The sequence below is a fragment of the Rhinoraja longicauda genome, chromosome 20 (genome assembly GCF_053455715.1).
Source record: "Rhinoraja longicauda isolate Sanriku21f chromosome 20, sRhiLon1.1, whole genome shotgun sequence".
NCBI classification, from domain to species: domain Eukaryota; kingdom Metazoa; phylum Chordata; class Chondrichthyes; order Rajiformes; family Arhynchobatidae; genus Rhinoraja; species Rhinoraja longicauda.
In genome coordinates, this window is record NC_135972.1 from 27,792,784 (window position 1) to 27,814,544 (window position 21,761).

At 45.2% G+C, this 21,761-nt stretch overlaps 1 protein-coding gene across 1 annotated transcript in view; it reads right to left on the reverse strand.

Moving 5' to 3' along the window:
* ano6 (anoctamin 6) overlaps positions 1 to 19,369 on the reverse strand; it is a 99,005-nt gene extending 79,636 nt beyond the window's left edge. Inside the window, exon 1 of the mRNA XM_078416624.1 lies at positions 19,300 to 19,369. Coding sequence (XP_078272750.1) covers positions 19,300 to 19,348 — 49 coding nt within the window. The 5' untranslated portion in view covers positions 19,349 to 19,369. The remainder of the gene's footprint in view (positions 1 to 19,299) is intronic.
* Positions 19,370 to 21,761: the final 2,392 nt, after the last annotated feature.

The window sequence follows — 21,761 nt, forward strand, 5'->3', positions numbered from 1 at the left end:
AATCATCCAAGAAGTCCAGATATGAACTTGATAAGGACATCAAAAAGGCTAAAAGGGATTTTCGCTCTAAAGTGGAAGACGAGGCAGATTTTTGGCAGCTGTGTCAGGATTTGCACACCATCACTTCCTACAAGGCAGCTCAAGCAACAGTGAAGCATCACTTCTAGACAAGCTCAATGTGTTCTATGCACGCTTTGATAAGGAGAACGCTGATGTGCCTTCCCGGGCTCCCATAGGCCCTGATGGTATTACAATTTCAGTGACAGAGACCGACATCAGAAGATCCTTAAGGAGGGTGAACACTCAGAAGGCGTCTGGACCTGTTTTTAAAACCTTTAAGGCCAACTGGCTGGAGTTTTTGGGGACATCTTCAACCTTTCATTACCGAGGTCTGAGGTTCCCATCTGCTTTAAAAGGGGATCAATAATACAGGTGCCAATAAGAGTAAGGGACGTGCCTCAATAACTATCAACCGGTGGAACTAACGTCAGGGGTGATAAAGTGCTTTGACAGGTTGGTTATAGTGCATATCAACTCCGAACTAAATAAGTACCTGGGGTCCCACTACAATTTGCCTATCGCCACAACAGGCCAATGGAGGATGTGATCTCACTGGGCCTTTACTCTACACTAGACCACTTGGACAATAAAAACACATAAGTCAAGCTATTGTTCATAGACTACAGCTTGGCGTTCAACACAATCATCCCCTCCAAACTGGTTACCAAGCTCAGTGAACCGAGTCTCTGCGCATCCCTCTGCAACTGAATCATCGACTTCCTCATCTACAGACCACAGTCTGTATCAATTGGCAGCAACACTTCCTCCTCGAAAATCATCAGCGCGGGAGCATCATAAGGCTGCGTGCTCAGCCCCTGCTCTATTCACTCTATACTGATGACTATGTATCTGGACACAGATCCAACTCCATCTACAAAAATGCCGACAACACCACCATTGTTGGAAAAATTAAAGATGATGATGAGTCAGAGTATGGGGGGGGGGGGGGGGGGAGATCGATTGTCTCACCAAAAGGTGCCAAAACACCAACCTTGCTCTCAACATCAGTAAATCCAAGGAACTGATTGTTTACTTTGGAAGAGGAAGGTTAAGGATCCACAAACCTGTCTTCATCGATGGAACAGAGTTGGACAGAGTCAAAGACTTCAAATTCTTGGGCATGCAAGTCTATCCAAAAATCTGTCATGGATACAGCACATTGAAAGCCCATCAGCGCCTCCATTCTGTAGACGTTTGAGGAGATTTGGTATGTCGATGAATATTCTCTTGAACTTCTACAGGTATACAGTAGAGAGCATATTGGCTGGCTGTATCATGGTCTGGTTCAGCAACTCGAAAGGCCAGGAATTAAAGAAGATAGCAAAAAGTGGTGAACGCTGCCCAGTCCATCACTGGTACTGACCTTCCCATCATCGAAGGGATTTACAGGAGTCGTTGCCTCAAAAGGTCAGCCAGCATTATCAGAGACCCACACCATTCTGGCCACACTCCTTTCACTCCTGCCATTAGGGAAAAGGTATAGGAGCCTGATAACTGTAATGTCCAGGTTTAGGAGCAGATACTTCCCTTCAACCATCAGGCTATTAAACACTACAACCTCCAAATAAGCTCTGAGCTACATGGACTTGGGAGTTGTTGTTTTTTTTGCACTGTTATTTATTATAGTGTTTACAGAGTACTACATTGACATGTCTGTTGTGCTGCTGCATGTAAAGATTTCATTGTTCCATTTTGGGATATATGACAATAAAACACTCTTGACTCTTTGCAAGGCTATAAGAGATTAGATGGATAAGAGGTTAATGTAAGTTCATTTTTCATCTTGTTTACCAATCATCTTCATTTCAAATGCAAGTAAGCAATTTTATTCCCAGTTCTTCTTAGGCGGTCCCTCAGGGTTGAGGATAACCTGCCACGATATCACCAGAGTCTTGTAGTAATAATTTGCTTAATCATATGATGCATCATCACTTCTCCACAACCACTACAGACCCAATGCCTATTCCCATCTCTTTTCACTTTCAAAAATTCCTCAAATTTACTTTCTCTACTTCATTCTCAAATTTACTTTCTCTACCATTTCATTCCCAAATTTAATGTCAGTGTATTGGGACCAGTGACCGGACTGGTTTTAAAATTGTTACGGAAAAAAATAGTACTGGCCCACAAGGACATTGCAGAGGTTGATTGGGAGTGTCTGTTTGTAGATAAGGGGATGGCAGGTAAATGGGTGGCTTTCAAAAGTAAGATAGCAAGAGTACAGGGGCAACATGTTCCTGTTAGGGTAAAGAGCAAGGCAGGCAAGTTTAAGAAACCCTGTTATTTGAGAGATGTAGAGGCTCTGGTCAGGAATATGGAAGCATACATTAGATTTGGCGGCGGCACGGTGGCGCAGCGGTAGTTGCTGCCTTATAGCGAATGCAGCGCCGGAGACTCAGGTTCGATCCTGACTACGGGCGCCGTCTGTACGGAGTTTGTATGTTCTCCCCGTGACCTGCGTGGGTTTTCTCCGAGATCTTCGGTTTCCTCCCACACTCCAAAGACGTACAGGTATGTAGGTTAAGTGGCTGGGCAAAATGTAAAAAATTGTCCCTAGTGTGTGTAGGATAGTGTTAATGTGTGGGGATCGCTGGGCGGCGCGGACCCGGTGGGCCAAAGGGCCTGTTTCCGCGCTGTTTCTCTAAATCTAAAAAAAATCTTTTAAAGATTTAGCCAGTTGGGATCAAGGGAATCCCTCCTTAAGGGTACATTTAAGGCATTTGAGCGGGCAGAAATAGGACATGACATAGAGCAGGAAAATCCCAAGAGGTTTTGCAGGTATATTAAGAGTAAGAATCAGCCCCCTTAAAGATCAGCATGGCCATCTCTGCAGGGAGCCACAAGAGATATTAACTAGTGTAGGAAAATAAATGCAGATGCTGGTTTAAATTGAAGGCAGATACAAAAAATTGGAGTAACTCAGCGGGTCAGGCAGCATCTCTGGAGAGAAGGAATGGATGATGTTTCGGGTCGAGACTCTTCTTCAGACTGATGAAGTATTAACTAAATATTTATCATCTATTTTAATTGATGAGAAGATCATGGAACCTAAGGAACTGAGACACAGGAGTTGTGATGTCTGAGATCATATATGAATTGCCAAAGAGGAGCTCTTGGCTAGTTTAAAGCACATCATGGTGGATAAATCCCCAGAGCCCGACCAAGTGCATCCACAGAACTTGTGGGATACTAGGGAGGAAATTGTGAAGGTCCCTGCAGATATACTTACATCATCTTTAGCCACAGTGCAGTTCCGGAAGACTGGAGGTTTTCGAACATTGTACTGTTATTTAATAAAGGCAGCAAGGTCAAATGAGGGAACTACAGGCCGGTGAGCCCGATGTCAATGGGATGGGAAAGTTGATAAGAGAGGATTCTTTGGGATGGGAACTACCAGCATTTGGATAGGCTTGGACTACTGAGGGATAGTCAGCATGGCTTTGTGCATGGGACATTGTGCCTCACAAATAGATATCGTTTTCTGAAGAAGTCACCAAAAGGGTTGATATGGGCAGGGCAGTGAACATTGTCTATATATGGTCTTTAGCAAAGCCTTTTACAAGGTCTTGCAGGATAGGCTTGTCTGGAAGGTTAGATCGCATGGAATCCAAGATGAGCCAATTGGATTCAATATTGGCTTGAAGGAAGGAATCAAAGGATAGTCGAGGAGGGTTGTTTTTTCTGATTGGAGGCTATCACCGGTGCTGTGCCACAGGGATTGTTTATTATATACATTAACAATTTGGATGATAATGTATTTAACATGACACAAGAATTGGTGGCATAGTAGAAAGTGGGGAAGGACATGTAGGTTTATAACAAGTCTAACTCAATTGGAAAGTAGGCCTTCCAGACAAGCCTATCATGCAAGACCTGTGCTGCTGGAAATTAGCAAGGCAGGCAACATTGTACGAGGAAAATGGGCAGACGACATTTTGGATCGGGACCCTTCTTCAGTCTGTAGAAGGATGCTGACCTAAAACACCATACCCATTTCCCTCCACAGATGCTGCTTAATCTGCTGAGTTCCTCCAAAGCTTTGTTTTTCTTGCTCAGGACACTAAGTGTTTCACTTTCCTCTGTCTTGCAGGGCGACAGCCTACATCCAGATGCAATGACGGTCCCTGTTGGTTTGCAGATGCACATTTAGCTCCCTCCCCCCCCCCCCAATTCCCCAATCTTACAAAAAATTCAACTACTTCTTCAAATATCTCTAGTGATCTAGTCTCCACAATCCTCCGGAATAAAAAAAATCCACAGATTCAATACGCTTTATGAAAAGAATCCCATAAGCACCTCCGCTTTGGATGACAGTCCCCTTTATCTTGTGACTGTGATCCTTCATTTGAGTCTCTCTACTAATAGATATCCACCAAGCTATGGTTTCACATACAGTACAGGAACAGGCCCTTGGCCCACAATGTCTGTGCCGAAAATGATGCCAAGATAAATGATCTTATTTGCCTGCACATGATCTATACCACTCAATTCCCTACATGTCCACATGCTAATCCAAATGTCTCTGAACCATCACTGTCATACCTGCCTCCACCACCACCCTCAGGGTTCCAGGCACCCTTCACTTCCTGTGTAAAGAACTTGCCCCACAAATATCTTTTTAATTTTGCCTCTCTCTCATCTTAAAGGGCCTGTCCCAGTTCCGTGATTTTTAAGGCGACTGTCAAAGTCGTAGCAGATCGCCGAAAAACCTTCGATTTCTTTAACCCTACAACAATGTCTACGACTCCCCCTACGACAATGCCTACGACAAGCTATGACAACCTACCACCTAGGCAAGCTGCCGACAACCGGCGACCCAGTCGTCGCGACATAGGACGTCCACCTACGACAGGGACTACGACAAGCTACGACAACCGAAGTCAACCTCCTCCACCCTCGACAAGCTACGACCCTGTCAGGTCACAACTGGTGACAACGGTAGCCATTTCACGTAATTTTGGCGCAAAAATGGGTTTTGGTAGGGTCTCCGATCATCCAGCATCATGACTGCCAGGAAGCAACGTATGATGGCATTGCTCTTACATCAAATGCAAGCCCTGCTGCTTGCAGCGGCCCTCGTGCTTAAAATTCCGCAAGACAGAAGGACAAGAAGAATGGGGAAGAAGAAGCCCAAGAAGAGGTCTGTGTGGTTGAAGCCCTTGTCCCTGAAGAGACCCAATGCAGTGCAATGTCAAAATAAATGAAAAGAGTTCGCTTTTCAATGGAGTGCAATGCTTGTGTTTGTGTTTGCTTTATTGGTCAAAATAAATGAAATAAAAATATTTGAAAGAGATGCCATGAGAAACTACTAGCAGAGGCCCAGAAGCGGTTGGAGGCGGTTGGAGCAGCGTTCGGGCGGTAGGTTTAAAAACCCAGCGCTGGGCTTTGTTCACACAGAGGCCCAGAAGCGGTTGGAGGCGGTTGGAGCAGCGTCCGGGCGGTAGGTTTAAAAACCCAGCGCGGGGCTTTGTTCACCCAGAGGCCCAGAAGCGGTTGGAGGCGGTTGGAGCAGCGTCCGGGCGGTAGGTTTAAAAACCCAGCGCGGGGCTTTGTTCACCCAGAGGCCCAGAAGCGGTTGGAGGCGGTTGGAGCAGCGTCCGGGCGGTAGGTTTAAAAACCCAGCGCGGGGCTTTGTTCACCCAGAGGCCCAGAAACGGTTGGAGGCGGTTGGAGCAGCGTCCGGGCGGTAGGTTTAAAAACCCAGTGCGGGGCTTTGTTCACCCAGAGGCCCAGAAGCGGTTGGAGGCGGTTGGAGCAGCGTCCGGGCGGTAGGTTTAAAAACCCAGCGCGGGGCTTTGTTCACCCAGAGGCCCAGAAGCGGTTGGAGGCGGTTGGAGCAGCGTCCGGGCGGTAGGTTTAAAAACCCAGCGCGGGGCTTTGTTCACCCAGAGGCCTAGAAGCGGTTGGAGGCGTTTGGAGCAGCGTCCGGGCGGTAGGTTTAAAAACCCAGCGCGGGGCTTTGTTCACCCAGAGGCCCAGAAGCGGTTGGAGGCGGTTGGAGCAGCGTCCGGGCGGTAGGTTTAAAAACCCAGCGCGGGGCTTTGTTCACCCAGAGGCCCAGAAGCGGTTGGAGGCGGTTGGAGCAGCGTCCGGGCGGTAGGTTTAAAAACCCAGCGCGGGGCTTTGTTCACCCAGAGGCCCAGAAGCGGTTGGAGGCGGTTGGAGCAGCGTCCGGGCGGTAGGTTTAAAAACCCAGTGCGGGGCTTTGTTCACCCAGAGGCCCAGAAGCGGTTGGAGGCGGTTGGAGCAGCGTCCGGGCGGTAGGTTTAAAAACCCAGCGCGGGGCTTTGTTCACCCAGAGGCCCAGAAGCGGTTGGAGGCGGTTGGAGCAGGATAAAAACGTTCCCAAACTTTAAAAGAAGTGTTCTGGAGGAAGCCGCTGATTGGTGGAAGCGGACTAGAGGAAGCAGCTGATTGGGCGTAACCCCGGGGTTGTAATTCTGCTTTTTGTTCGTTCTTTTAGTTAAGGGTTCAGTGAGTTAAGGGTTCAGTAAGTTAAGGGTTCAGTGAGTTAAGGGTTCAGTGCTTTTTAATAAAGGTACAGTTTAAAGGATTAAGAGGGATTTGATTTAATTTGGGGGTAAGACATGTCAGATGAGATCGGCCCCGTGGAGTGCTCATCCTGCAACATGTGGGAGATCAGGGATATTGTCGGTGTCCCTGATGACTACGTGTGCACGAAGTGTGTCCAGCTGCAGCTCCTGGCAAACCGCATTGAACGGTTGGAGCTGCGGTTGGACTCATTCTGGAGCATCTGGAGCATTCTGGGCGGCACGGTAGCGCAGCGGTAGAGTTGCTGCTTTACAGCGAATGCAGCGCCGGAGACTCAGGTTCGATCCTGACTACGGGTGCTGCACTGTAAGGAGTTTGTACGTTCTCCCCGTGACCTGCGTGGGTTTTCTCCGAGATCTTCGGTTTCTTCCCACACTCCAAAGACGTACAGGTATGTAGGTTAATTGGCTGGGTAAATGTAAAAAAATTGTCCCTAGTGGGTGTAGGATAGTGTTAATGTACGGGGATCACTGGGCGGCACGGACTTGGAGGGCCGAAAAGGCCTGTTTCCGGCTGTATATATATGATATGATCCACGATGCTGAGAAGGTCGTGGATAGCACGTATAGTGAGTTGGCCACACCACAGGTAAAAGATAAGCGGACAGAAAGGAAACGGGTGGCCACTAGCCAGCGTAGCAGTAGGCAGGTAGTGCAGGAGTCCCCTGCGGTCATCTCCCTCCTAAACAGATATGCCATTTTGGATACTGTTGGGGGAGATAGCTCATCAGGGGAAGGCAGCAGCAGCCAAGTTCATGGCACCATGGGTGGCTCTGCGGCAAAAGAGGGGAGGAAAAAGAGTGGAAGGGCTATAGTGATAGGGGATTCAATTGTAAGGGGAATAGATAGGCATTTCTGCGGTCGCAAACGAGACTCCAGGATGGTATGTTGCCTCCCTGGTGCAAGGGTCAGGGATATCTCTGAGCGGCTGCAGGACATTCTGAAGGGGGAGGGTGAGCAGTCAGTTGTCGTGGTGCACGTTGGCACCAACGATTTAGGTAACAAACGGGATGAGGTCCTACAAGGTGAATTTAGAGAGCTAGGAGATAAACTAAAAAGTATGACCTCAAAGGTAATAATCTCTGGATTACTACCAGTGCCACGTGCTAGTCAGAGTAGGAATAGGAGGATATTTCAGATGAATACGTGGCTTGAAAAATGGTGCAAGGGGGAGGGATTCAAATTTTTAGGACATTGGAACCAGTTCTGGGAGAGGTGGGACCAGTACAAACAGGACTGTCTGCACCTGAGCTGGAATGGAACCAATGTCCTCGGGGGAGTGTTTGCTAGTGCTGTCGGGGAGGATTTAAACTAATGTGGCAGGGAGATGGGAGCAGGAGCAGAGAGACAGAGGGGTGTAAAATGAGGGTAGAAGCAACAGGTAGCAAGGTGAAAAGTAAAAGTGGTAGGCAGACAAATCCAGGACAAAAATCAAAAAGGGCCACTTTTCAACATAATTGTATAAGGGGTAAGAGAGTTGTAAAAACAAGCCTGAAGGCTTTGTGTCTCAATGCAAGGAGTATACGTAATAAGGTGGATGAATTAAATGTGGAGATAGTTATTAATGATTATGATATAGTTGGGATTACGGAGACATGGCTCCAGGGTGACCAAGGCTGGGAGCTCAACATCCAGGGATATTCTATATTCAGGCGGGATAGACAGAAAGGAAAAGGAGGTGGGATAGCGTTACTGGTTAGAGAGGAGATTAAAGCAGTGGAAAGGAAGGACATTAGCTTGGAGGAAGTGGAATCGATATGGGTAGAGCGACGAAACACTAAGGGGCAGAAAACGCTAGTGGGAGTTGTGTACAGGCCACCTAACAGCAGTAGTGAGGTTGGGGATGGCATCAAGCAGGAAATTAGAAATGCATGCACTAAAGGTGCAGCAGTTATAATGGGTGACTTCAATCTACATATAGATTGGGTGAACCAAACTGGCAGGGGTGCTGAGGAAGAGAATTTCTTGGAATGTTTGAGAGATGGTTTTCTAAACCAACATGTCGAGGAACCAACGAGAGAACAGGCCATTCTAGACTGGGTATTGAGTAATGAGGAAGGGTTAGTTAGCAGTCTTGTTGTGCGAGGCCCCTTGGGCAAGAGTGATCATAATATGGTAGAGTTCTTCATTAGGATGGAGAGTGACAAAGTCGATACAGAAACAAGTGTTCTGAACTTAAAGAAAGGTAACTTTGAGGGTATGAGGTGTGAATTGTCCAAGATAGACTGGCGATTGATGCTGAAAGGGTTGACGGTGGACATGCAATGGAAGGCATTTAAAGGTCGCATGGATGAACTACAACAAGTGTTCATCCCAGTTTGGCAAAAGAACAAACCAGGAAAGGTAGTGCATCCGTGGCTAACAAGGGAAATCAAGGATAGTATTAAAACAAAAGATGAAGCATACAGATTAGCCAGAAAAAGTAGCATACCAGAGGACTGGGAGAAATTCAGAGTACAGCAGAGGAGGACAAAGGGCTTAATTAGGAAAGGGAAAATAGATTATGAGGGAAAACTGGCAAGGAACATAAAAACAGCCTGCAAAAGCTTTTATAGATATGTCAAGAGAAAAAGATTAGTTAAGGCAAATGTAGGTCCCTTGCAGTCGGAAACAGGTGAATTGATCATAGGGAACAAGGAGATGGCAGACCAATTGAACAAATACTTTGGTTCTGTCTTCACTAAGGAAGACATAAACCGTCTGCCGGAAATAGCGGGGGACCGGTGGTCTAATGAGATGGAGGAACTGAGGGAAATCCAAGTTAGTCGGGAAGTGGTGTTAGGTAAATTAAATGGATTAAAGGCAGATAAATCCCCAGGGCCAGATAGGCTGCATCCCAGAGTGCTTAAGGAAGTAGCCTCAGAAATAGTGGATGCATTAGTGATAATTTTTCAAAACTCTTTAGATTCTGGAGTAGTTCCTGAGGACTGGAGGGTAGCTAATGTAACCCCACTTTTTAAAAAGGGAGGGAGAGAGAAAACGGGGAATTATAGACCAGTTAGCCTAACATCGGTAGTGGGGAAAATGCTAGAGTCAGTTATTAAAGATGTGATAGCATCACATTTGGAAAGTGGTGAAATCATCGGACAAAGTCAGCATGGATTTACCAAAGGCAAATCATGTCTGACGAATCTTATAGAATTTTTCGAGGATGTAACTAGTAGAGTGGATAAGGGAGAACCAGTCGATGTGTTATATCTGGACTTTCAGAAGGCCTTCGACAAGGTCCCACATAGGAGATTGGTGTACAAACTTAAAGCACACGGTATTGAGGGTTCAGTTTTGAGGTGGACAGAAAATTGGTTGGCGGACAGGAAGCAAAGAGTAGGAATTAACGGGTCCTTTTCGGAATGGCAGGCAGTGACTAGTGGGGTACCGCAAGGCTCAGTGCTGGGACCCCAGTTATTTACAGTGTATATTAATGATTTGGACGAGGGAATTGAATGCAACATCTCTAAGTTTGCAGATGACACGAAGCTGGGTGGCAGTGTTAGCTGCGAGGAGGATGCTAGGAGGCTGCAGAGTGACTTGGATAGATTAGGCGAGTGGGCAAATGCATGGCAGATGCAATATAATGTGGATAAATGTGAGGTTATCCACTTTGGCGACAAGAACAGGAAAGCAGAGTATTACCCGAATGGTGACCGATTGGGAGAAGGGGAGATGCAACGTGACCTGGGTGTCATGGTGCACCAGTCATTGAAAGCAAGCATGCAGGTGCAGCAGGCAGTGAAGAAAGCGAATGGTATGTTGGCATTCATAGCAAGAGGATTTGAGTTTAGGAGCAGGGAGGTTCTGCTGCAGTTGTACAGAGCCTTGGTGAGACCGCACCTGGAGTATTGTGTGCAGTTTTGGTCTCCTAACCTGAGGAAAGACGTTCTTGCCTTAGAGGGAGTACAGAGAAGGTTCACCAGATTAATCCCTGGGATGGCGGGACTTGCATATGAGGAAAGACTGGATAGACTGGGCTTGTACTCGCTGGAATTTAGAAGACTGAGGGGGGATCTTATAGAAACATATAAAATTCTTAAGGGGTTGGAGAGGCTAGATGCGGGAAGATTGTTCCCGATGTTGGGGGAGTCCAGAACCAGGGGTCACAGCTTAAGGATAAGGGGGAAGTCTTTTAGGACCGAGATGAGAAAACATTTCTTCACACAGAGTGGTGAGTCTGTGGAATTCTCTGCCACAGAAGGTAGTTGAGGCCAGTTCATTGGTTATATTTAAGAGGGAGTTAGATGTGGCCCTTTTTGCTAAAGGGATAGAAACATAGAAACTAGGTGTAGGAGTAGGCCATTCGGCCCTTCGAGCCTGCACCGCCATTCAATATGATCATGGCTGATCATCCAGCTCAGTAGCCTGTACCTGCCTTCTCTCCATACCCCCTGATCCCTTTAGCAAAAAGGGCCACATCTAACTCCCTCTTAAATATAGCCAATGAACTGGCCTCAGGGGGTATGGAGAGAAGGCAGGTACAGGCTACTGAGCTGGATGATCAGCCATGATCATATTGAATGGCGGTGCAGGCTCGAAGGGCCGAATGGCCTACTCCTGCACCTATTTTCTATGTTTCTATCTATGTTTCTACTCTGAAATACAATAACTTCAAACATCAATCTGTGGTCAAAATGTCCAAAATTTACTTTATTCAAGCAAACAAAAGGCGGCTCAGCACCGGCGACAACCAAAGTCACCTGGCGACAACCTGGCGACAACCTACGACAGTGCCCGTGACAGGATACGCCAAGCTACGATCATTGGCATCAAGCCAACTGTCGCCGAAAACTTTAGAGCAGAGAGAAATTTCCGCGATGACCCTAGAACAGCTACGACTCATTGGAGACTACTCACGATCATGCCTGCGACACCCTGCGACAGCCTAGTCGCCTTAAAAATCGCCAAAGTGGGACAGGCCCTTTAAGCTATGCCTTCTAGTCTTTGATAATTCCACCCTGGGAAAAAGGTTCTGACTGATACCCTTTCTATTCCTCTCATAATTTTATATACTTGTATCAGGTCTCTGGCATATCGGAAAAAAAACAATCCAAGTCTCTCCAACCTCTCCTTATTGCCAATACCTTCTAATCCAGGCGTCATTCTGATAGACCTCTTTTGCAAAATTTAATTTTGAGGCAGCGTGGAAACAATCCCTTCGGATCACCAAGTCCACGCCGAACAGTGATCACCTGTACACTAGTTCTTTCCCACACTCTCGGGACAATTAACAGAAGCCAATTAACCTACAAACCAGCACGTCTTTGGAGTGGGGGAGGCAACCAGAGCATCCGGAGAAAACCCGCGAGGTCACAAGAGGAATGTGCAAACTCCATCCAGGCAGCGCTCATAGTTTGGATCGAACCAGAATCTCTGGTGCTGTAAGGCAGCAACTCTACTGCTGCACCACTGTGCCGCCCCCAAATCTCCACATCCTTCCTGTATTGGGGTGACCAGAACTGCACGCAATACTCCAAATAACCAAAGACCAATGAAGCTGCATCATGATTTCCTGACCCTTATACTCAATGTCCCAACCAACGAAGGCAGGCATACCGAATGCCTTTAGTTTTATATGCTTCAATAAGATCATTCATTCTTCAAAACTCCAAGACATTTTACAGATTAAACTGTCTCACGGTCACAAATTAAACAGGACGGTCATCAATGACAATACATTTTTCTTAAAGAAAGGGGTCAAACACCAAGTGCACCCTCACCAACATCCAGTACAATTCTAAGTTGTAAGACAGCATTCTACCAGTTAAACCAGTTCATGTGGGAAAAATACCATGATGAAAAAGATAACATCACTCCAGCAGCCACCAGCTCAGAAAGTAACACTGCGACCAATATTTTTAGAAAAACATAAAGGAGAGATCTGACCTTGACAGCACTGCAGCACAAACAAGGAGCAAATCATAGTGTGCCTGCCTGTTTGCTGGAGGACACAGTCATACAGAAGTTCTGCTACACAGGATGCAGTTGAAACCATCAGCAGAGAATGTGGCTAATGGGATGCACAATAACATGCATACTGCATTAAATTTCCTGCATTCAATACCAAAGAGCATGATTGAATTTGCCACCAACTTAAATTAGAGTTTAATGCAGATCTTATAACCTTTTTCCACACATTGGCCAACTCCATTTGCAGACTAAAATCAAACTGTCTGAGGGACTCAGCGAGTCAGGCAGCATCTGTGGAGGGAAATAGACAGATAATGTTTGGGTCTTCAGAGAGATGCTGCCTGATCTGTTGGATTCCTCCAGCAGTTTGTTTAGTTCAAGGTTCCAGTATCTGCAGTCTCTTGCATCTCCATATTTCTATTTCACAGAAATATAAAGGCTAGAACAGTAATTTCAAAGAACAGGCCTTTAGGGTGGAATGGGAAGACAAAACCTTTATGTTTTAGGTGAAGCATCTAGTTTACATTTCTTTGTGGAACATAGATCTTGATTTTGCCAAAATCATAACTCTGTAGTCCAATGCGGATGTATAGATTGGCTGAGGTTCTGAGAAATTGTAACAAAAATCACAGAAAGGTACAAAAAAACCACACTAGCGGTGCATTCGACAGCGGATATGTGATACGGATTAAGCTCATAGTCTCCAAAAGGATACAGAATTATTCAGAGTTGGGGAAATAACTGCAACGCAACACTGGAGATATTGACCTGCATGTGCTCTAAGCATGCGTATGTATCTCTGCAAATGATGCAATAATAAAACTCTGGTCTAGCTGCACTAAAGGCACATTAGTTTGAGCAGGATTCTGTCTGTCGAAAATGTTTACAGGAAATCAGATTTTGGTTGGCAACAAGTCAAAAAATGCATCCAACTAGCTACGTTCTTGGATGAGAGTCGTTAAATGCTCCATCTGAATGAAATTAGCACAGCCACAGACATTTTGAGATAATGAAAATTGTGGCAGCGTATGAAAAACCTCAGATTCAGCAAGGCCTGTTTTCCTATTTCCACCAGAAGTTAAATACGTATTTTTTAAGCAAAACATCAAAAATCTTTAAGCCCGATCAGTTGAGTTTGTTTAAAAGTCCTTTTTGTGTGTTTTCTCTGTAGGAGTAAAGGTGCAAAGAATAAAAAGAATACCTGGATTATTAAATTGGAGAGCTACTGTGGCCAATTCTTCGTATTAACCTTTTAAAATCGCAATAGTAAAAAAAGACAACCCACAAATGTAAAATAATGTTTTGTAAGAATATTTTAAACTACAATTTTACTGTCATGTCAAAATTGCTTTGATATTTCTTTTCTAATTCACTGAGTTTTTGATTTGTTCATGCATTGTCAAAAAATAAACATTTCCTTTCCACAATAAATGCAGAAAATTGGCATCATAAATAATTAACCAGATACAATAGTCCATTCTATTTTCTACTCCTATTTTTAAACACTTTTGGTTACATTATGAATTCTTTCAACGATTGTCAATAACTACTAATCAACGATTATCGATGGGTTTAAAAAAAATCTAAATTGCTATCAAAAAATAATTTCTAACAATACATTTTGATTGTGTGGTCACGTTCACTTCACTTGGAATTCAAAGTTTGGTTATAATTGTTCTTAAGAACATAATAACGTATGGAATTAGGATCATGAGACGGCCATTCAATCCCTCAAGTCTGCCCCACCATTCAAAATAATCATGGCTGACCTGCCCAGGCTCATTTTCTCTTCTTTGTCATTTCCCCATTGCCCTCAATCCTCTGGTCTTTCAAAAAACGTGTGCAATCCCTGCACACAATCCCTGCTCTGTACTGCATTTCACATCCTCCTGATTCAGCCTGGTGTGATCATGAGCATCTTCTTTCACCCTTTACCCCCATGATAAGGGGGAGCTGAACACCAGGCTAAACTGGATCTCAATTATAATAGAGTACGCCTAGACCAGTACACCTAGACCATTTGGAAAGACACCAATGCTGGAGTAACTCAGTGGATCAGGCAGCATCCCCGGAGAAAATGTGGATAGGTGATGTTTCAGGTCAGGATCCTTTTCTGTATACTCTAAAAAAAGTTGAGATCATCCACTATGGTGTACAAACCAAAAAAGCAGAGTATTGTGAAAATGGTATGGTGGGAAACATTTAATTTAAAAAAGACTTGGGTGTCCTTACATGCAAGGCATTAAATGCTAACGTCCAGGTGCAGCAAGCAGTTAGGAGGACAAATGATATGTTGGCTTTTAACACTGGATTTGAACACTGAGTTCAACACAAAGGTGTTATTGCGATTATATAGGATCTCGATGAGATCACATTCTAGTACTGTGTCGGATTTTGCTCTCCTTACCTACAAAGGATATGCTTGTTGTAGACCGTGTGCAATGAAGATTTCTGAGACTGGATCCCGACAAGGTGTGTTTACCACATGAGGAGAGATTGGATAATTAGGCCCGTATTCTCTGGAGTTTGGAAAAATGAGAGGAGATCTCATTTAAATTCTCAAAATCCTCCCAGGGCTTAATAAGGTGGACTCAGATAGGATGTTTCACCTGGCTGAGAAGTTTAGGAATCACAATCTCAGAATAACATATAGCCCTTTTAGGACCGAGATAATGTGATATTTTTTCCTCAGAGTCTTTGGAATTCTGTAATCCATTAGTCTGTGATGGCTCAGTCATTGGATTCATTTAGAACATGTCAAAAATTATCAGATATTAGAAACTTATGCATATCTGAATATTAAGGGGATCAGGTAATACAGAGATTATACAGGAAAATGGCACTGATATAAAAGATTAGCCACAATCTTAATGAATGGCAGAGCAGGCTCGAAGAGCTAGATGGACATCTCGTCAAATCGGATTTTAGGTTTTATGTTCTTATGAAGGGAGATTATAAATCTACACACTGGAATTGCCTGGAAGCAAATGTCAAAGTTAATCAATTTTAATAGGTCAATTAATTTAGATAATCTAAGAATTGATATTGATGGATGAATCTACCAACTCAATTTGACATCTATGCTTCAAAGATATCATTCTCTATCCTTAACCATGGGTTGCACTCTACCTTAGTTGCTAAAGGACACAAAATACACAGTTCCATTTTGCATTTCTGCTCTTGCAGGTAATAGATTTTTCCTGGTCCTCGCCTTGCACTAAGTGTCCATGTTCAATGGTAACTTATCACTTTTTCTCCGTAACTTCTGCCACCGTCAAACCGATGCCACCATCATACAACCTTTCCCTACCCTGCCATTTTGGCATTCCAAAGGTCTACTCCCTCTATGATTACCAAAATTCACTCTCTGCATCTCCACCAATATTCATTCCCTTTCTTATGGCAATTTCCGACACAATCCCACCATACAAGAACCCAAACATTCCTTGCAGGTGAAACAGAGATTCTCTTATATTTCATCCAGATTAGGGTACTCATAATATTTATTCACAAAATGCTGGAGTAACTCAGCAGGTCAGGCAGCATCTCGGGAGAGAAGGAATGGGTGACGTTTCGGGTTGAGACCCTTCTTCTTCCTGAAGAAGGGTCTCAACCCGAAACGTCACCCATTCCTTCTCTCCCGAGATGCTGCCTGACCTGCTGAGTTACTCCAGCATTTTGTGAATAAATCGATTTGTACCAGCATCTGCAGTTATTTTCTTATACTACAGGGTACTCATAATGTTGCCTTCCTCCACATTTAATAAACCAAACTACTTAAAAGAACAGAGACACAAGGAATTGCAGATACTGGAATCTTGAGCAAAACACAACATCCTGGAGAAACGTGGCAGGTTCTCTTCATCCCGACCCAAAACGTCACCTACCCACTCCCTCCACAGATTCAGGCTGACCTACTGAGTTACTCCAGCACTTTGCATTATGCTTTAGAGAACACAACCCTTCAGTCTGCTTTGGTGATCATAAATGTCCATTTGCCCATCACTTTCATTTCCATACACTCCCGTTCTGACCTTTCTATCTGTGGCCTTCTGCACTGCACAAATTTGGGTGGGGGGGGGGGGGGGGGGGGAGGGAGGTTGGGTACCAGCATAGTAGGTCAGAAATTGGAAGGAGCGATGGGAAGGTACATGTTATGACTAGTAGGTCTCAAAAGAAGGACAGGCAGGGAAAGGGAATATGATGAATTGGAGGGGCGGAAGTGTGTTTATTTCAATGCAAGTGATATTGTGGGAAAAACAGATGAACAGAACTTGGATCGGTGCTTGGGACCATGATATTCTGACCATTGCAGAAAACGTGGTTGCAATTCACGACTGGCAGATCAATGCTCCAGGCTTTCAATGTTTCGGAGATGGTACAGAGGGAGGGAAAAGAAATGGAGGAGTTGCTCGTAATCAGGGAGACTGTCAGGGCAGCCACAGAGAGGACATACTGGAAGATTTGTCTACTGAGGCGAGCTTAAAAATACGAAAGATGCAAGTACTCTAATGCAGGGCCGTCTTAACGCATGGGCCTAATGGGCACTTGCCCGGGGCCCCACTAGCATAGGGGCCCCATGCTGATCTGTGTATGTTAAGTGACTTGCAATAAATAAATACTACTTTAAAAATGTAGGTTCAATAAGTGCTTTTTTCACAACATTTTCTGTCCCTAAGTGTTTTTTTCGCAACATTTTCCATCCCTAAGTGCTTCTCACAGCGATCTGTTTCGCAACAATTAGCTCCCTAAGTGCTTTGCTTTTCCATCCCTAAGTGCTCCTCACAGCGATCTGTAAGTGCTTTTCGCAACAATGTAGCACCCTAAGTCCATCGCTAAGTGCTATGTGCATGATGGTGACCAACTGTACAGGAGAACGTTCTTTTCAAGACTGAAACTTATAAAAAAATCAGCTTCGTAGCACAATGGGGCAGCATCGTTTGAACTGGCTTTCACTCATGTGCATGGAAAATGACATCCTAAAGACCATTGACTTCAAGCCAATAATAAAGCAATTCTCTGCAAAGAAATGCCGTTGTAATTTCATACTGTGACATCTAATCTGTATGGCTTACTGAGTATTATTGTGTTTTTCAAGCCTCGTGTATTGTTCAAATGTTTATCATGTTGATTAGTTGTTGCTGTACAGCATGTTTTTAATGTTTCAACACCGATTTTGTTGGAAGTGCCAATAAAATTAATTTATGTTTAATTTTATCGACCATTTACATTTTTATTCATGCGAGTAGTTGTCGTAGGGGCCCCAGTACACTGCTTTGCCCGGGACCCATAATGCTGTAAAGACGGCCCTGCTCTAATGTGATTTCCTTATAGGCCCCCCAATAGCAAGCAGGAGATTGAGGAACAGATTACCAAAAGATGTCAAAGCGAAAGGATTGCCTTAGTGGGTGATTTTAACTTCCCCAATATTGACTGGAACTCGTTCAGTGCCAAAGGTATAGACGTGGGCAGAATTTGTTAGCAGTATCCAAGCCGCTTTTTTGAAGCAGTATGTGGATAGCCCAACCCGTGAAGGGAACATACTGGACCTTGTGTTGAACAACGAGTGTGGCCAGGTGACTGGGGTAATGTTTAAAGGAGATGTGCGGTGCGTGTTTTTTGCACTATGAGCGATGAGTGCCTGCAATGCTCTGCTGGGAGTGGCGATAGTGACAGATACTATCGTGATATTTAATGGACTTTCGTATAGGCACACAGGAATGGAGAAATATGGATTATATCAGGCAGATAAGAAGTGGTCTTGGCATCATTTTCAGCACAGACGTTGTAGGCCGAATGGTCAATTTCTGTTCGGTACGGCACGGTGGCGCAGCGGTAGAGTTGCTGCTTTACGGCGAATGCAGCGCCGGAGACTCAGGTTCGATCCTGACTACGGGTGCTGCACTGTAAGGAGTTTGTACGTTCTCCCCGTGACCTGCGTGGGTTTTCTCCGAGATCTTCGGTTTCCTCCCACACTCCAAAGACGTACAGGTATGTAGGTTAATTGGCTGGGTAAATGTAAAAATTGTCCCTAGTGGGTGTAGGATAGTGTTAATGTACGGGGATCACTGGGCGGCACGGACTTGGAGGGCTGAAAAGGCCTGTTTCCGGCTGTATATATATGATATAATATGATATGATATGTACTCTACAATCAATCTGAAGAAGGGTCTTGACCCGATACATCACCTATTCATGTTCTCTATAAATGCTGCCTAAGGTGCTGAGTTACTCCAACACTTTGGGTCTTGTTTTGTAAACCAGCATCTGCTGTTCCTTGTATTCACACTCTTCACTTGCTGAGTTACTCCAGAATTTTGTGTCTGTCTTTGGTGTAAACAGCATCTGCAGTTCCTTCCTACACTATTTTATGTGTTATAGTCTTAAAGAACACTTAATTATTCACCAAGAACAATACCCATCATTAGGACCCATCATTCTACAAATTAATAGACCCAGCCCTTCCAGTTTACCTCCGACTGGGCAAATTCAAAGGTCCTAACGAACAACATTTACTCGGTTGTTCACCCTTCACGGATGCTGCCTGACCCACTGAGTACTTCCAACAACCATTATAGTTTGTCATTCATCAATTATTTTTTAAAGGAAGCCTGCACAGGGCTGGGATCCTTTTCCACAACCCGTGCTGCAGATTCTCACAGGAGATGAGCAACTGGCAAGTGATCCGTATTGAACTTGCTCCAAAAATCTTTCTTTGTTCGTTCGGACGTGAGAATAACAAAGACAAAATTGCGAAACTGTAATCATTCAGCCACCGATGACTCACCGTCAGGGAATTCATCCATTTCCATTTCGTCCGAGTCGAAACTACTCATCCTCGCAACTTTGTTGGTGATTTAGCGTGGAGGTAAAAAAAAAGTTTAAAAACAGGGGGGGGGGGGGGGGGGAATGCAGGAATGGAAACTTTTCGCGCCCCCCTGCTTCGCCCTTTAGACAAGAGCAGTCTCGGCCTCGGGAAGGAGAGAGAGAGAGAGAGAGAGAGAGAGAGAGAGAGGGAGAGAGTGAGGGAGAGAGGGGGAGAGGGGGAGAGAGAGAGAGAGAGAGTGTGTGAGTGAGAGAGAAAGAATGAGAGAGTGTGAGAGTGAGAGAGAGAGAGAGTGAGAGAGTGAGAGTGAGTGTGAGAGAGAGAAAGAGAGAGAGAAAGAGTGAGTGAGAGAGAGTGAGTGTGAGTGAGTGAGTGAGAGAGAGCGACAGAGAGAGAGAGAGAGAGAGAGAGTGAGTGAGAGAGAGCGACAGAGAGAGAGAGAGAGAGAGAGAGTGAGTGTGAGAGAGTGAGAGAGAGAGAGAGTGAGAGAGAGAGAGAGAGTGTGAGTGAGTGAGAGAGAGTGAGAGAGAGAGCGATTGATCCCCAGGTAACGAACTTCAAGAAACTCGGGGACTAAATTCAGAGCAGCCTCTTGCACTCCATCCTCGTCGCGGGTAAACGCCTCACGCCGTGAGCTCCGGGTTGCACATTAGAGGGGGGAGAGGGAGGTGAAGACAAACCCCACGCCTTCAGCAACAAGTTCAGGAGGAAAAAAATGTTCTCCGAAGTTGGAATGTCTCTGTGCAAAACGGCCCTGCCCTGCCCAGCGCCAGCCCCAGTCTGCGAGGCTGCCTATCCCTATGTGGGTGTGTTTCTCTTGTCTGCTGCTCATATTGTTCCCGCCTATCTGGAGAAGCTGGAGCGAGTAGAAAGGTTGGCGGAGCGTCAGCACCGACCTCTCCATCCCTCTCCCCATCAGAACTGCCCCCCTCCATCGACTCCTTTAAGTCCAGGCTCAAAACCTATTTAGCCACAAGGGCCACATCTAACTCCCTCTTAAATATAGCCAATGAACTAGCGTTTGAGGCTCATTGAGGAGGCGCTGTGAACTGTTTTGTATGTGCTGTTATGTTTGCGTGCTACTGTATGTTTCATTTTTTTCCTTAGTACCTAATCAGATGTACAGCACTTTGGTCAACGTGGGTTGTTTTTAAATGTGCTATACAAATAAAATTGACTTGACTTGACTTGACTCTTGTGGGGTAACGCGGCTGACAGCCCAGTGGTGTGAAGATTGATTTATCTAACTTCCAAGTAACCCCGGCATTCCCTCTCTCTCTCTCTCTCCATCTCTTCCCGATGTTGGGGAAGTCCAGAACAAGGGGTCACAGTTTAAGGATAAGGGGGAAGTCTTTTAGGACCGAGATGAGAACGTTTTTCTTCACACAGAGAGTGGTGAATCTGTGGAATTCTCTGCCACAGAAGGTAGTTGAGGCCAGTTCATTGGCTATATTTAAGAGGGAGTTAGATGTGGCTAAAGGAATCAGGGGGTATGGAGAGAAGGCAGGTACAGGATACTGAGCTGGATGATCAGCCATGATCATATTGAATGGCGGTGCGTACAGGCTGGAAGGGCCGAATGGCCTACTCCTGCACCTATTTTCTATGTTTCTTCCCCCACCCAAGTCGCACCAGCTTCTCCTTTTCACCCGATAAACAGCTAACAATGAATGGCCTGTTTCCTTTATCATCGTTACTTTTTTTTGTTGCATATTAATCATTCATTGTTCTTTATCTCTCTACATCATCGTCTATTTCCCTCGTTTCCCTTTTCCCTAACTAGTCCGAAGAAGGGTCTCGACCCGAAACGTCACCCATTCCTTCTCTCCCGAGATGCAGCCTGACCTGCTGAGTTACCCCAGCATTTTGTGAATAAATCAAAACATAACGCAGTAAGCCTGGTGCATAGTACCAGCACTTTGTCAGAGAAGGTGGGGCTCACGTTGTCGACCTCCCCGTGGTGAGCCCTGTCAACTGACCTCAGTCAGGCGAACGACAACAAATAGAGACAGCAGAAGCAGCTTCATAACTTCTGCTGCCTCAAACGCAAGAAGAAGAAGTCAGAGAAGGTAGTAAACTTGGCGCACAGCAATTAATGTGGATCCGAGTAAGCTCCTATTGTGCTTGGGTAGCTTACAACCCAATGGTATGAACTTTGAATACTCCAATCTTAGATTATCTCCCCCTTACCCTATCTATATCCCCCTCTCTCCAGCCCCAGGACTCGCACCTATTTCTCACCTCCCCTTCTTCCACTTACATTCCTTTCTCTAGCATCACAGTTGGTAACTCTTCAATCATTTTGTCTCACCCTTCCTGGCATTTAATCTCTGGCCTTTGTCCAACTATCTGCATATTTTTAAAAAAACACCTGTATCAACCTGCAACCTGTCAGGCGTTGTCCTCCTGCTTTTCCCTTCCAG